Source organism: Martes martes (assembly GCF_963455335.1).
Source record: "Martes martes genome assembly, chromosome: 7".
Classification (NCBI taxonomy): Eukaryota; Metazoa; Chordata; class Mammalia; order Carnivora; family Mustelidae; genus Martes; species Martes martes.
The window spans coordinates 141,424,525-141,440,929 of NC_137894.1; the positions used below are offsets into that span (position 1 = coordinate 141,424,525).

At 47.8% G+C, this 16,405-nt stretch overlaps 1 protein-coding gene across 5 annotated transcripts in view; it reads left to right on the top strand.

Moving 5' to 3' along the window:
* Positions 1 to 16,405, top strand: part of PPP2R5C (protein phosphatase 2 regulatory subunit B'gamma) — a 122,920-nt gene that overhangs the window by 74,116 nt on the left and 32,399 nt on the right. For all 5 annotated transcript variants that reach the window (XM_080809137.1, XM_080809136.1, XM_080809139.1 and 2 more), the window contains one exon: positions 889 to 1,088. In XM_080809137.1, coding sequence (XP_080665263.1) covers positions 889 to 1,088 — 200 coding nt within the window. The remainder of the gene's footprint in view (positions 1 to 888; positions 1,089 to 16,405) is intronic.

The following is a 16,405-nucleotide window of genomic DNA, read 5'->3' on the forward strand; positions in this document are numbered from 1 at the left end:
CCTCTTCACCCCCAGGGCAGCTGTCAGACTCACGCTGGCCGGTGGTTTTCCACACTTCCCAGAATACTGGAAGATCATGCAGGGCTCCTTCCCTGTCCAGCCCCAAGATGACCCTCTAGACTTGTTTCGTATCTCTTTTGTGTCGTGGTAAGGATTACGTGGGAAAAATAAATGTGTAAATATGGGTAAAGCTTGTAGTATGGCCCCGGCCCAGAGAAGCACTCACCGAGTCAAGTGAGCGTTGTTCCTTACTATCTGCACTGTTTTTATACTGCTGTCCTCATGAAGATCACCAGGCATCCTACGTGGTATGTGTTGACCATGGCCCAGAATGAGGAATGAAATGTGTTTCGTGGCACGCTGGGGTGGTGCCTCCGTGTGTTTGCAGACTGATGCCGCTAGCTCTGTGTTTGCCAGCGAGCCAAGGGACACCCCCGTGCCCTTCCCCTGTCACTCAGCTCACCTTGCCCGTTCCTGCAGGTGTCCCTGGTGGAATGGTCTGCCCCCCCCACCCCAGACTGGGGCCTGTGGTTTGGCCCTCGTTCCCTTGCCCAGCACAGCACTAGCACATGATAACTGGCGCTCAGATGATATTTGTTAAGTGAACGAATGCATTGAGAGGGCTTATTTTGAACTGTCCTCTCAAGGTAGTTTAGAGAGTAAATAGTATAAAAAATTATATCCTAAGATGCATATGAGATGAGCGGTGATTAGCTGCTAGTTGTTTTTCTGTTTGGGGAATGTTTGACCTCTCTCCGTCCCTACCCTGTCTCTCATCTTGAATCTCTATTAATTCAAAAGAAAAATAGTAGAAGGCTTAAAAGTGTTTCACAGTAATTTGGGGTTAAGCATCTTTGCGATCAATATCCTTTGCTTTCTGCTTTTCAGATGTTCCTCCTGCTGATCAAGAGAAGCTTTTTATCCAGAAGTTACGTCAGTGTTGTGTCCTCTTTGACTTTGTTTCCGATCCACTAAGTGACCTAAAGTGGAAGGAAGTAAAACGAGCTGCTTTAAGTGAAATGGTAGAATATATCACCCATAATCGGAATGTGATCACAGAGCCCATTTACCCAGAAGTAGTCCATATGGTAAGTGATTGTCCCAGCCCTGACTCACCAGCAGGGCCCTGGTATCCTCAGCGTCAGCTGAGCCGGTGGAGCCTAACACAACACTGCCCGCAGAAAAGTCCTCGTGTGGCAAAGTTCTTACTGGAAGAATGACAATCTTTGGGATGTCCAAGTGGTGTCCGAGTGGTGACAGTGAGAGAGACCGGTACCTTCAGGGTCCAGTCCGAGTGCCCTGTGTGCGTTAACTCCTTTAACTCCCTGAACACCCGGGGTCGGGTACCTTGGAATTCCCAGTTATTTTCGCACCCTCTCTAATGTAACTGTGCCAATTATAGTTTAAAAGTAAACATATTGCCCGTACATGTGCAGGAAAATTGTAATGGTGGGGCAGAGTTAAAATAGTGATGGGGCCAAGCTTGTGTTGGGACAGGCCGCCCTGATTGGCCGGCGGCCTCTGTCATTCTGTGCTTGGTTCGTTGTTGGTTTCATTCAGCTCCGAAGCTCAGTCCTCTGCGGGCTCCTACTTGGCAGACTGTTTCCAGGCCCGCTGCAGGATCCCATTTGGAGCTCATACTGTTTGACCCTGAATTCGTTTTCTGTTGAGTGTTTTTGGAATTGTTGGTGTTTTTTCCACCTTTGAAATGAGAACTCCCTGGTTATAAGGGAGTCCTTGCTGCTTAACATAAAATTTTATATCCTGATTTTCGTTGAACTCCTTCTTAAGTTGCAGATTTTTTCCCCCACAGCTGTATGTTTCAGAATTGACTAATCTCATGACCTGAAATATGTTTATTTCTCACTTTCATATGTTGCTTTGGGTAAAGAATTTGAAAGTAATGTTCCTTTTTGTAGTTTTCACAATCTGTTGTGTCAGAAGTTGAGATCAACTTGATTATTTTGATTTGTTGTTAACTCAGAGTTGAGAATTTACCAAAGTGTGGCCAGCCCGAGGCTGCGAGGGCCAAGTGGGTCCCTTCCCCAGACCGCGTGATGAGTGAATGGGAGACTCTCTTTTTTCACTGCTTAATTTCAACTCTCATTTACTTTGGAAGGCCTCCCAAATGCCAGAATCTCAAAGAACAATCTAATACTTCTCCTAACACCTTCATAATTTTGTCGTTCACAATACATTTTATAATCCTCCTGGAATTTTGTTTTCTTTTATGGTGTAGAGGAGGAATATAACTTTATTTTCTTGTAAAGTGATTGAAAAATCACTCTTCTCTGAGTCATATATTCCCTTTTCCCTTTTTTTTTTTTTTAAAGATCGTATTTACTTGAGAGAGAGAACATGAGTTGGGGGGGCAGAGGGAGAGAGGGGAGAGGGAGCCTGACTGGGGCTCGATCCCAGGACCCTGAGATCATGACTTGAGCCAAAGGCAGGCACTTAACAACTGAGCCACCCAGGCGCCCCTCCCCTCTTATTCTAAATGCTTCTTTATTACATATTAATTTATTTTATCTTTAAGTTAAACCCATTTATGAATATGTTTTAATTTATAAGCACATCAGTTTGTTAGGTATTAAGTCACATGATTGGAAGGTTTTTCCATTTTTAAGGAGGGAAGAGTCTCCAGAGCGTGAGGCTGTGGTTGGCCTGGTTTGGGTCAGACGCCAGCCCTGCACCGGGGCCTGCCCTGCTGCTCAGATCACCGTCCCTCGCATTGACACAGCAGGTGCATGTTACCTAAACTCCTCAGGATGCTAAAAGTCCGGGAACTTTTTTTTAGATTAAATAATCGTTAACTTTTCTCCCTGTTACAATCGTGTCCTAACTGGGTTCTCTTCCTGCTGTCTTCACTTTGTCCCCTCCCCCAAAATTCAGTTTGGTCTTTGGAGTGTTGCACAGTGGACCCCTTAAAACACTTAGAGACCCTTATTGAGTGAGCATCCACTGTGGGCCAGGAACTTTTTTAGGGGAGGAAATAGAGTAGTGGACGGTACTTCTGCCCTCCTAGAGCTTTCCTTTTCACAGGGACAGGCAAAAAGAAGAAAGAGTATGGTGGGGATGATAGTGGGCAGTGGTTTCTGGCCCTGGGAGAGGTAGAGTGTAGGTGCAGAACTCGAGCAGCCTGTAGAAGGCCTTCACCCCAAGCAGTGCCTGGACCCAGTGCAGCAGGGTGAAGAGATGCAGACCCCTTTGCGGTTCCCTCCGGATGCCCCCACTTTGCTGACCCCTGAGGCAGCACATAGCCAGCTCCCGTGAGCATTGCATGGTTGGTGTGCGTGTTGTCAGGGCATTTTTAAAGACATGCATTTCCACTTACTTGGGAGAATCCGAAGTTCTATAGACATTATACTCCTTCTGCTACTTCTTTTAAATATATTGCCTGTCAGACTAGACCACTGTATGGTTTTTTCTTTTTAACAAATGCCCATGGGGTGCCTGGGTGGCTCAGTTGTTAAGCGTCTGCCTCCGGCTCAGGTCATGATCCCAGGGTCCTGGGATCGAGCCCTACATCAGGCTCCCTACTCAGCAGGAAGCCTGCTTCTCCCTATCCCACCCCCCCTGCTCTCTCACTGTGTCTCTCTCTGTCAAATAAATTCATAAAATCTCTAAAAATGTTCTGAGAGAGAATTCAGGTACCATGCAATTCACCCATTTCAAATACACAGTCCCAAAAGCGACGGTGGAGAGGTGGGGTGCACGGGTGGGATCCAAGGCAGGAATGAAGCTAGAGTATATGCAGGACGGGGACATGGGTGCACCCCAATGTATGTAACGGCAGGGGCGCTTAGCCGTTGGAAGTAATGGATGAATTAGATGTAAGAGATGAAAAGAGTAATCGATGTACATAGCATAGTGGGTCTGGGGTCATTGAGAAGAAAGCAGTAGTAACGGGAAGATGGTGTCTTTTTGGCATTTTACAGCTGCTCTGTGACTTTGGGAGGAGCAGTACTTCCTGTTACCTTTGCTCTTGTCTTTGTCTGTGCCGTCACCCCAGCCCAGCTAATAGCAGAGCTGCTGTTCTTTCTCGCTCCGAGCTCATTTTCACTCTTTCTATCCCGCAGAGGCTTTCACTCTTTCACTCTTCTTAGCTCAGGGCAGGGGAGTTCAACCATAGACCATTATTCTGTAGAATTCAGATCTTAACCGTTGTCTGGGTCCCGCTCACCTAACGATGTTGCGCAGAACACCGTTCGTGGTTGGACGGGTGTGCGCTCTTCCCACTGCTTCGGCAGCAGCGCAGTGGTGGATGGTCAGACAGGACAGTGGCCGCATTCCGGGATCCAAGACCGGATCCACATCTGAACACTGTAACATGGCAAATACTGGAAGAATGGTGGTGGTGGTCAGAATGTGAGGTCCACTTGTAAGTCAGTGGCCACGTTGACCCAAGTTAAACGAAAAGAGCAGATCCCATTTTTAATCTGAAGAGCGTGCAGAATCAGCTGTTGGGGTACCAGCAAAACTACCACACACATTGATTTGCTTGTTTGTTTCTCTGATATTTTTAGTCATGTTAAAGATCTCATAGAGTCGGTCGCCAGGGGTGGCACAGTTGGTTCAGCAACCGTCTTCAGCTCAGGTCATGATCCCAGAGTCTGGGAATCAAGTCCAGCATGGGGCTCCCAGCTCTGTGGGGAGTCTGCCTCTCCCCCGACCTTCTCCCCTCTCATCCTCTCTCTCTCTCTCTCTCTCAAATAAATAAATAAAATCTTTTAAAAAATAATAATAATAATAGGGGCACCTGGTGGCTCAGTGGGTTAAAGCCTCTGCCTTCGGCTCAGGTCATGATTCCAGCGTCCTGGGATCGAGCTCCGCATCGCGCTCTCTGCTCAGCGGGGAGCCTGCTTCCTCCCTTCTCTCTGCCTGCTTGCGATCTCTGTCAAATAAATAAATAAAATCTTAAAAATAATAATAACAATAATATAATAATAATAATAAAATATATAAGCCCATGATTTTTAGTATATTTACAGAATTGTGCAGCCATCATCACATCTCATTTTTTTTTAAAGATTTTATTTATTTATTTGACAGAGAGAGAGATCACAAGTAGGCAGAGAGGCAGGCAGAGAGAGAGGAGGAAGCAGGCTCCCCGCTGAGCAGAGAGCCTGATGCAGGGCTCGATCCCAGGACCCTGAGATCATGACCTGAGACGAAGGCAGAGGCTCAACCCACTGAGCAACCCAGGCGCTCCCACATCTCATTTTTTTAGAACACGTTCACCCCCTAAAAAGAAGCCCCATACCCGAGAATAGTCACTGCCGTTGCTCCCTAACCTGTCACCCCCAGCCTCTGGCAACCACTCACCTACTGCCTTCCTGTCTCTATAGATGTGTCTCACCGGACGTACCGTGTAACTAGAATTCTGGGGTATGTAGTCTTCCTGCACTTAGCGTAATGCTTCCAAGGTTCATCCAGATCGTAGCCTGTGTCACTGCTTCTCTCTGTTGCTCTGCAGTATTTCCATGCGTGGACATGTACCACGTTTTGATTGACCCATTCATCTGTGGATGGGCATCTGGGTCATTTCTGCTACATGGCAGTTACAAGTAACACCGCTGGGAGCATTGGTGTCCAAGCTGCCATGGGCACGTCTCTTGAGTATTTACCCGGAGTGGGGCTGCCAGGCCGTGTTTTCAGTGTGTTTATTCATTTGACAGAGAGAGACATGGGGAGAGAGAGAGTACAAGCAGGGGGAGTGGGAGAAGGAGAAGCAGGCTTCCCACCGAGCAGAGAGCCCGACACAGGGCTTGGTCCCAGGACCCTGAGATCATGACCTGAACCAAAGGCAGACGTTTAACCAACTGAGTCACCCAAGCACCACCCCCGCCCCTGCCGATTTATTTTCAAATTAAAAAAAAAAAACTTCTGAGAGACAAGGATGAAAAAGAGCAGTAGCCACGGGGGAGCTCCGGGCACGGGGAGTTGCAGGCCTGAATCACATAAACTCCATTATCTCTTCATTTCGGTCATTTTTTAAATATAATCAGCCATCTGTTTGGTTTTTTTTCAATTCAGTTCTCTAGTTAATCTGTTTTTCAGGCATTGGCATTTTTCTCAGAGTCAACACGCTGGTAGCAAAACCACTGTTTCCACGGACACCATGTTGACGTGACGTCACTCGAAGCCAGACCGGTTTTTCAGAGGAATGTTAGCGAGCATCTTCTCGAAAATAAAAAGAGAAGGTCATTTAAAGGGAAATAGCCGACAGTGTTTGTTGTCCGTGACAGAGTTTGAGTTCTGGGGTGAAAATTTGAATTTTGGAACTTGTGTCCATCAGCTTCCCAGGGCCACAGGCTCTCCTGCTGAGGTCAGTGGTGGTGGGAACCCAACGGGCGAAATGAGTCCCCACCGGGAGTCTGCATAATCCAGGGAACCAGGGTTTTCCAAATGCACAATAAATAATGTTCCATAATCATTTGTGGGCCCGAGAGCCATTCAGAATGCAAGACACCCCGTTGGATCTTGACACACAGACCCCTCCTTGATAAGGAAGACCACCGTTGGTCAAGTTTGGATGTAGTATTACAGAAGCCCACGTTATCCAAACGGGCTGTTGATCACTCCTCCCTTTTCCAACTACAAACTCTAAAAGACATTTTTTCTTTTCTTTTCTGTCATCTTCTTTTTTTAATTATGTTGTGTTAGTCACCGTACAGTACATTGTTTTCCTCCTGTATTTCAACCAAACCATCACTCAGAATGTAGAAGCCGACATGGGAATCGGCTGTTTTCTATTAAGGGAGATAGTAAAGAGATTAGCAAAAATGGAAAAAATGCCACTCTTCTCCCTAAATATTTGTTTGTTTTAGGAAATGCAGTTGACATCTGAACCACACAGGTTTGAACCAAGAAGGTCCAGCTACACATGGATTTTTTTCCTTAAGTTTTTTTTTAAAAGATTCTATTTATTTATTTGACAGAGATCACAAGTAGGCAGAGAGGCAGGCAGGGGTGGGTGGGAAAGCAGGCTCCCCACGGAGCAGGAAGCCTGATGCGGGGCTCAGTCCCAGGACCCTGAGATCATGACCTGAGCCGAAGGCAGAGGCTTAACCCACTGAGCCACCCAGGCACCCCAGACTTTATATGTATGTGTGTATATACACATACACACAATATTGTACCATAAATGTATTTTCTCCTCCTCAAGATTTTCTTAGCATTTTCTTTTCTCCAGATTATCTTATTTTAAGAATATAGTATATACCACATATAGCACACAAAATATGTGTTAATCAATATTTATGTTATCAGTAAGGCTTCCAGTCAACAATAGGCTTAATTAGTAATTAAGTTTTGGGGAGTCAGAAGACCTGTGCAGGGGGTCAACCCCTCTAACCCATGCATTGTTCAGGAGAGTCACCTGTATCCTATGTGATAGGAGATCTTTCGAAATAACTGACACGGGGCACCTGGGTGGCTCCGTCAGTCTCCCTCTCCCACTCCTCTCGCTGTCTCTCTCTGTCAAATAAATAAATAAAATCTTAAAAAAAAAAAAGAAAGAAAATGAAATAACGAATTATTATGAAAATCATTTTCTATTTATATATAATATATATTATGTATTTATATATTTATATCAATATAAATGTATATTTATATTGAGACAGTGGGCTCGTTATTTTTTAATAGATTCATGGGGTTTTTTTTTTTTCCAGTTTAGTTTCTAATACAGTCAACATCAACAGAAATGACTCATAAACAAAAGCTCTTTAGGGTCCTCAGTAATTTTTAGGAGTTTCAAAGGGTCCCAAGACCCGAGTTTGAGAACCACTCCTCCAGAACAGCACCGCTCAGAGGCTGCAGCAGGGGCACCCCTGGGTGCCTGTTAGAAACGCTGCTTCCCAGCCCTGTACCCACGTGTTCCCCAGGTCATTCTTCAGCACAGCAGAAGTTTCAGAATAGCTTCCGAGCAGCCTTCCTGCACTGAACCCACTGGCAGCTCTGACCTCCCCTAGGCTGTAGATCCCAGGAGGGATAGACTGGTTTTGCTTTCCCGTTTCTTCTTGAGTTTGGCCGGTGCTTTCCGTGAGCTCGGTAGATGTCCATTCAGTGTGGAGCTTCCTGCAGAGACAAAAACATCAAAACGAGGCTTAGTAGTGATGCCCGCTGAAGATCAGAGAAGGAATTGGTTAGATCAGAGGCAGGATGAGCTGGGAGGCTCTAGGCACTTTGCGTCAAATGGATGGCTCTGGAATGGCCCGCACCTGTGGTTCCGGGTGACGACCGAGAATGAGACACAGTATCATCCCAGACCCCGTCACCCCCACTCACCCAGGAGACAACGTATATTCCGGAGGAATACAGTGTGAGCTGTTAACAGCAGCCGCTTTGGGATGCTGTGGCTTATGCAGATTTTTCCATTTTACCATATTTCTTGTGATTTTTACAACTTTTCATAATGATCATGTACCACATAATCATCAAAAATCAGTAAATAGGTTTTCTTCAAACCGCCTCCCCCCCCCCCCCACAGAGCCTTGTACATACAGTGAACAGTAATGCTGGTCTACCAGGACGCATGCTGGGATTCCAGGGAAGACAAGTCCGTCCCACCGTTTTCACCTGTACTGCTTGTAAGTGACCGGATAGTGCCTTACAAGTTTGTTCTTTTATGCTTAGGGTTCAAGTCCGCATTTTCTATTAAGGGCAGAGCAGTGATTCTGGGGTCCTTGGGAGAGGTGTCCGGCCCACGGCCCCAGAGTGATTGTCTTGTGCTCACCTCAGAGTTGACGTTGGACGCTCTCCTTCGTCTCTTTTTACATCTGATGTTTACAGTGTGTTCTGGGAAGCACTGCTTGCTGTAAGGGTGACGATATTTTGGAAATGGGAGAGGAAAACACGTTGTGAATAAAGGAGATAGTGTATTAACCAGTAAGGCTTCAAGTGGTGTACAGATTTCTCTCCACTGAGGATTTAAATCATGCATTCCCCTTGTGTGTTTCGTTGTTTTTGTTTAGCCAAAGTCACAGACACGCGGGTTAGAGACGCACATCAGCAGAGAGCTAGAAAGAGATGAAAACATATGGTGCTTTTTGAAACCCAGAGAATGATTTTTCTACTTTATATATCAGTAAGCCATTTCTTGGAGATTTGTTCCAATTATTTTGGGAGAACTTCCCTTTTTTTTGTTGGATGTTTTTAAATTATAGAAGAAAGGCATGTTTGTTTTCAGTAAGTGAGATAAATACGAAAGGATGGAAATGAAAGTTAATTCTTCTCTTTCCACCACCCTCCCCAGTTCTGCCTGTGCCCATCCCCACTGCAGCCAACTGATTTATTACTTGTATTATTTTTTCAAAAGGCTTCTAAGAACTTTGAGGGGGTGGCGATGAGTATGTTCATTATCTTGCTTGCATGATGGTTTCACAGATGTATGCACATCATACACGTATCAGACCCTACACTAAACACTCACACTCGAAACACAGTCACGGTATGTTGGTTCCACCTCCACAAAAGCTGGGAGTTTTTAAAGCTCCCAAGTGGAAGAAGGGTCTGTCTTTCATTTAGGGGCACAGTGGAGAAATTACTGAGACACAAAGGGCATTGTGAACCGAACTTACGGCCAAGAATTACCCTTTCACAGGATGTTTTAAAATTAATTCTTAATTTATGAGACTAGACGCCTGGGTGGCTAAGTCAGTTGGGCGTCTGCCTTCGGCTCAGGTCATGATCCCAGAGTTCACTCTTTTTAGTGAATGGTTCTCTGAGATTTGGTAAATATGTGTAATCACATAGTCATCACCATAATCAAAATAGAGAACAGTTCTGTCCCTCTCCAAAAAGCTACTTTTGCTCCCCCCTTGTAGTCAAGGCTTCTCCTCCTCCCCCATCGTCCCCGGCCACCACTGATCTGTCCCAGTCTATCATGTTGCCTTCTCCAGAGAGTCATGTAGATGGGCTCATGCGATATGTACCCTTTGGGGTCCGGCTTCCTTCATTGTGCATGGTGGGTTTGAGATCCACCAGCAGCCTGTCCCTGGTAACCACCCAGTAGTGCCTCAACGTTGATGTACCCCAGTTTGCCCATCCCCTGCTGAAGGTGGGCTCCCATCTGGGGCAGTAAAACTGCTGTAAATCTTCATGTGCAAGTTTTGGACAAAGGTTTTCATTTGCCTTGGGAAGGCAGGACTCGTGGGTCACGTCTTTTATGTTTAACTCTCTGAACTGCTTTCCAAAGCAGTTGTGCGCTGTCTGCACCCCCCAGCAGGCTGTGACGCACCGTTGTCAGCATTTGGGGTCGTCAGCTCCTTTATCTCAGCTTGACATTTTTTCTTTTAAGGATTTTGTTTTTGGGGTGCCTGGGTGGCATAGTCGGTTGAGCATCCAACTCTTGGTTTCAGCTCAGGTCGTGAGATCAAGCCCGGCTTTGGACTTTGTGCTCAGAATGGACTCTGCTTCAGACTCTCTTTCCCTCTCCGTCTGCCCCTGCCCCCTCTTCTTTCTCTCTTTCTCTCCCCCACTCAAATAAATAAATCTTTTTTTAAAAAAATGATTTTATTTGGGGGGCTCCTGGGTGGCTCAGTGGGTTAAGGCCTCTGCCTTCGGCTCATGTCATGATCTCAGGGTCCTGGGATCGAGCCCCGCATCGGGCTCTCTGCTCAGCAGGGAGCCTGCTTTCCTCCTCTCTCTCTGTCTGCTTGTGATCTCTGTCTGTCAAATAAATAAATAAAATCTTTTTTTTTAATTTTTTTAACATAATAAATGATTTTATTTTTAACTAATCTCTGTACCCAGTGTAGGGCTCGAACCCACAACCCTGGGATCAAGAGTCTCATGTTCCACGGACTGAGCCAGCCAGGTGCCTCTCTCGTTGTGGCTCTGATTTGCACTTCCCTAATGACTAATGATGCTGAGCACTTTTTCCTGTGCTTGTCATTTGTAGGTGGTCTTGGTGACGTGTCTATTCAAATCACTTGCCCGTGTTTTCATTGGGTTTTTTGTTTTCTTCTTATTGAGCTTGAGACTTCTTTACATGTTCTAGATACAAACCTTTGCCAGTTAGGTGATTTGTAAATGTTTTCTCCCCATCTGCGGCTTGTCTTTTTATTTTGAGAGGGTCTTTTTTTTTTTTTTACTGACATATAATGTATTATTTGCCCCAGGGGTACAGGTCTGTAAATCATCAGTCTTACTTACACATTTCACAGCACTCACCATAGCACATACTCCCCCCGGTGTCCATCACCCGCCACCCCATCCCTCCTACCCCCCAGCAACCCTCAGTCTGTTTCCTGGGGTAAGAGTCTCTTATGGTTTGTCTCCCTCCCCAGTCCCATCTTGTTTCATTTTTTCCCTCCCTAACCCCCACGGCCCCCAACACTACCTCTCAAATTCCTCACATCAGATATCCTATGATAATTGTCTTTCTCTGATTGACTTATTATTCTGAGAATGTCTTTTACAGAGTTTTAGTTCAGGTGAAGTCTTAACTTATGATTTGTTTTTATGGACCCTGCTTTTTTTGGTGTCATATTGAGAAGTCTTTGCCTGACCTGAGCTTAAAAAGATTTTTTTCCTAAAAGTTTTATGGTTTTATAGTTTTACATTTCACATCTAGGTCTGTGATTCATTTTGGCTGAGGTTCATTTTTTTTGGCATATGGATGTCCAGGTATTCCGTTTGTTGAGAAGACTGATCATTCTTTGAAGTGCTTTTGCACCTTTGTCAGAAGTTATTTGAACATATTTGTGAGTTTGTTTCTGGACTCTGTTCTATTCCATTAATTAGGGATCTGCTCCCAGTACCATATGGTCTTCATTACCATCACTTCATAAATTCTGGGGTCAAGTAGTGTGAATGCTTTGATATTGTTTTTACTTTCATAAAGTTCTTAGACTATCTAGTTTTTGTACCTTTCCATATAAATTTTAGAATCGGTTTGTTACCTACAAAATATCCTTCAGGGCGTTTGATTAGGATTGCATTACTATGTAGATTTGGGGAGAGCAGATCCCTTAGCAGTGTTGAACCTTTTAGTCCATGAACATAGTATGTCTTCATTTTGGCATTATTTGTTTTGTGGCTTTCAGCATTCGGATCCTACGTGTATTTTTTCAGGCTCATAAAATATTTTGTCTTTTGGTGCTGTTGTAATTAGGGCTCTTTATATTCTGTTTTCTAATTGTTTATTGCCTCTTTTTTCTGGCAGTTCTGTCAAGTTTTACATCATGTTATTCAGAGAGTAGAAATTAGTGCTTATTAGTTGACTCCTTTATCTAGAGTGGCCCTCTTTATCCCTGGTAATCTTATTTGCTCCAAAACCTACTCTGATGTTCATATGGACACTTCAGCTCTCTCCTTACTAATGTGAACCTGGTATGTCTTTTTCCTTCCTTTACTTTTGATCAATTTGTATCCTTATATTTAAAGAGAGCTTGTTGCAGACAGCATGGAGTTGAGTGTTATTTTTCTATTAAGTCAGACAGTGTCTGGTGGTTGGTTGGTTGGTTGGTTGGGTGTGCAAACTGCCTGCTTTCAATGTGAGTATTAGTGTTGTTGAGTTTAAGTCTGCTGTCCTGCTGTGTGCGTGTGCAGTCCCCGGGGCGACACCTGGACTCTACCATGAAAGCAGGCTTGAACTAACCTCACAAATGAGGAAAGGCCTAGATTTTCTCTTAAGATTGGCACTAGGGGGATGCCTGAGTGGCTCAGTCATTAAGCATCTGCCTTCGGCTCAGGTCATGATCCCAGGGTCCTGGGATTGAGCCCTGCATCGGGCTCTCTGCTCGGCAGGAAGCCTGCTTCTACCTCTCCCACTCCCCCTGCTTCTGTTCCCTCTCAACGTCTCTTTCATTCAGATATTCTTATGTGCCCTTTATTAGGGTTTTTATGCTCTCTCCACTGGAGCCTTGTAACTGGGCAGTGAGTTCCCAGGCCCTGGTCACTGCTGGAACTGTGTTCCTGGGCTCCTCCTGTTCATTGTTCCCTAATCACGTTGCTGTTAGCGGAGAGGGTGTGCTGTTAGTCTTATACTTGTATTTTTGGTTTCTGTATCCTAGCGCAGCCGGGATGGTCTATTGTATGGTTTCTGCTGTTTTTTTCCAGATACACTGTAACTTTTACAAATACAGTTTTCGATTAAAAAAATAATAATAATGTCGATGGGCTCCCTCCCCACTTCCCCGCACCCTACCCACCCCACGATGCATTTCAGGACTCTCAGAACCTAGTGTTTCTGACTGTGGGAGGATGAGCTCCGGAGGAGCTGAGACCCGGCCTCGGCGGCCTCACCTCCACACATAGTTGTGCGAATACAGTAGAGTACGTGCAGGGGTGGAGGAACCCGTGTGGTTTAGATGAGGAACTGAGTATCCAGCCTCGCCAACCCGTTGTCTGGGAAAGTGGCTTACGGGGTGGTCCTCGCCTCTGGCTGTCCGCCCCACACCCCTCCTCCGCGCTGCACTCACGTCATCCTCGTCTCTGGCTGTCCCCGCTGTCCGCGGCGCTGCACTTATATCAGCGCACGCGCGGCCTGGCACTCGCCCCCGCTGGCCACTGTCCCAGGTACAGAAAGGCTTCGTGACACCGCAGGGTGTCCCGCAGGGTTGCTTGCATCTGACTGAGTAGGTGTCACAGTCTGGGCCGGAGCCTCTGCAGCTGGTTTAAGTCCGAAAAGCAGGGCGTCGAGGCCGCTGTGACAGCAGGTGCTGCCGAATACACAGAGTCCGTGCGCGCCCCACCGGCCGCCGTGCGCGTCCCCTACGTGCACGCGCCCACGAGCACGGCCGCCGCGCGTGCGCGCCCCGGCCCGCTCCCCACGGGCCCAGGGCAGCGAGGAGATTCGTGCCCTGTGTACACGTGAGAAAACCCAAGCGTGGGCAGGTGTTTCGGAGCACAGTCCCTGGGTCGAGGACGGCCGGAAGCCTGCCACACCCCCCCAGCCCCGGGCCCTGCTGCCCTGTCCGTGTGGCCTGACCCCGGCTGGGACCACAGCCCTGGGGACACTCCGTGTGAGCTGAGTGGTTAAAATGAATCCGTCGGGTCCCCGTCCAACCCCCAGAACAAACCTGATTCCTTCCACTTCCGCGCGTGAGGAGGACGGACACCAGCCCCCCATGGTGTCCAGCCTGGACTCCACGTGGCTGGACCCCGCAGCGTTTGTGCTCAGAATCCCTGAAATCCAAGGACTGCTTGAGGCGGCCCGTCCCCTGCCTGCCACCCTTGTCTTCCACGTGTTGGCGGCCCGCGCAGCCTTTTCTGCAGCGGAGCCTCGAACTCATGCGCCGGCCGTGGTGGGAAGGCTGTGTCTTGGGGAAGAAGCAACTTAGGAAAACTTCCTGGATCTGGGCTGGTCGCCTTCGAGGACACTGAAAAGAGAATTTTGGCTGTAAAAGCCCGATGGTCTGCCAGCCCCGCAGACTCCCGACCCCGCCTCTGGGGTCCGGGCTGTAGGTGACCAGACACCCCGCACGGGCTTCAACTTGAAACCGGGGTCATTAGCTTCGCCACTGGTAGGCTGTAACCAGCTTCCTAGGAATCTTAACTAAGCAGGTGTATCGGCCAGAGCCCAACCAGAGAAGCAATTAGTAAGAGACAGAGACAGCCCGGGAGATCCTTTTCCAGGAGCGCCTTCGGGCAGGAGCGGAGGCCGCCTCCACAGGGAGGGATTTGTCTTCCTCTGGGAAAACCTCGGTTCTGTTCTTCAGACTTGGCAGCTAAGTGGCTGCAGCCCACCCACGTCCTCAGGGTCGTCTCTTGAGCTGCAGGTCGGCTGACTGAGATGTCGACCATAGCTACAGATACCTCCAAGGGCACCGCTCCCATTTGTGTCCGGTAGTGTGAGCCATGATCTGTCCCATCTCGCTTTCCTGCCCCTGGTTAGTCTCTCTGGGGACAGCTGCCCCACCCACTGTCACACTTCAGTTCCCATGGGCAGCCTGGCCAGTGAGGGACCTGTGGGGGCACCTGCTGGCCCCAGGCAGAGCAGGAGGGCGGCCGCTCCCCCCCCCACATGCATGCTCCCTTCCTGAGTGGGACTGAGATGTCACAGGCTGTCGTGAGTGTGTCCAGGAGAGGCAGGCCTAGCGTGTGTCTGGAGCACCTCCGCCACCCAGGGACGCCATGTGGGCTCTGCCCTCCTACGCTGGGCCTGTGGCTCTCCTCTGCCACACTCTTTTCAAGGCACCTGCCGTCTCGGGGTGACTGTCTTGGAGCCCCTAGCCGTCCGCCTTTGAAGGAGTAGAAAGAAAACCCAGCTCATGAATGCCGCACGCCCATACGAGCCTCAGACTGCATCTAACTCCACTCTCCACACTTTTCCAGCCCAGGAAGGAAGGGGCAAAGGCTCGTGGTGACACGGCTCATCTGCTGCCCCTCGGCAAGCCCGGGGGTGGTGCGGAGTGGGGGGCGGGCAAGTGTGGCCTTTCCGGGGTGTGGGAGCTCTTGCCGTCTACTTGTTCTCTTCTGTGGGCTTGGGGATCAGAGTGCCAGGAGAGTCCCTCCCCAGGCACCAGTGACAGGATGTGCCCCATGCACCTGCCAGCACCTGTCACAGCCTCGGTCCGTTAGTCACCTGTTACTTGGGGGCCTCCTCCAGGACCCTGTTCACAGGTTCCAGACCATTTTTTACTTTCTGCTTAGGTTTTAGGAGTATTTTATTTTTACTAAAGGATTTTTTTTTCTTTTTGCTTGTCTGGATATCCACCCATCTTTTGTTCCCTCCGTTCCTGTGTTGTCTCAGCCCCGTTGTTGCGATGCCTTGCCTCCGCTCCTCCTCTCAGACGGCACGGACGACAAATGTTTGGGGCTCGGGGCTTCTGTAGCTGATGGCTTGAAGTGGGGGCATGTTCCTTCACGGAACACGATGGTAGGGCTCGGAGTTCAGTGTCAATAATAGTAAAAATGAGAAAAGAAACGCAACGGTTGGCCTTGAGCTTTAGCTCTGTCTCCATGAGACTGGACACCCTTGCATCACGTCTGCCCAGGACCATCCACAGATCCTCCCCTCACGTTGTCACGGAGCCGAGTCTTACCTTGTGTGACAGGTGTTTGGATGGTATGCTGTGGGGAGTGGGGAGACAGAGGCCTTGCTGGGGTCACGTGAGCGCCTGTCACTCGAGCCCAGTCCCGCAACCCACATACAGTGGTTCAGAGCCTCTGAAAGGGAACTAACCATATTTAAACTTCCTACAAAAGAAGCAGTTACAAATTGATGATATGGAAAAACTAAACATATCACAAATTTATCAGTACATGTTGTGCATTACTTACAGATTAATGGGCATTCAAGTGTACCTGTGCTCTAGAGAATTCTAGATTTTACGTAGAAACACCTGTAAAACCCTGACTTTTATGAAGTTGGAAATAGACGGAGCCATAATAAGAAAAGGGGTGGGCATCCGCGGCGAAGGACAGTATAAAGAAAAATGGGCAGCAAGTTGTA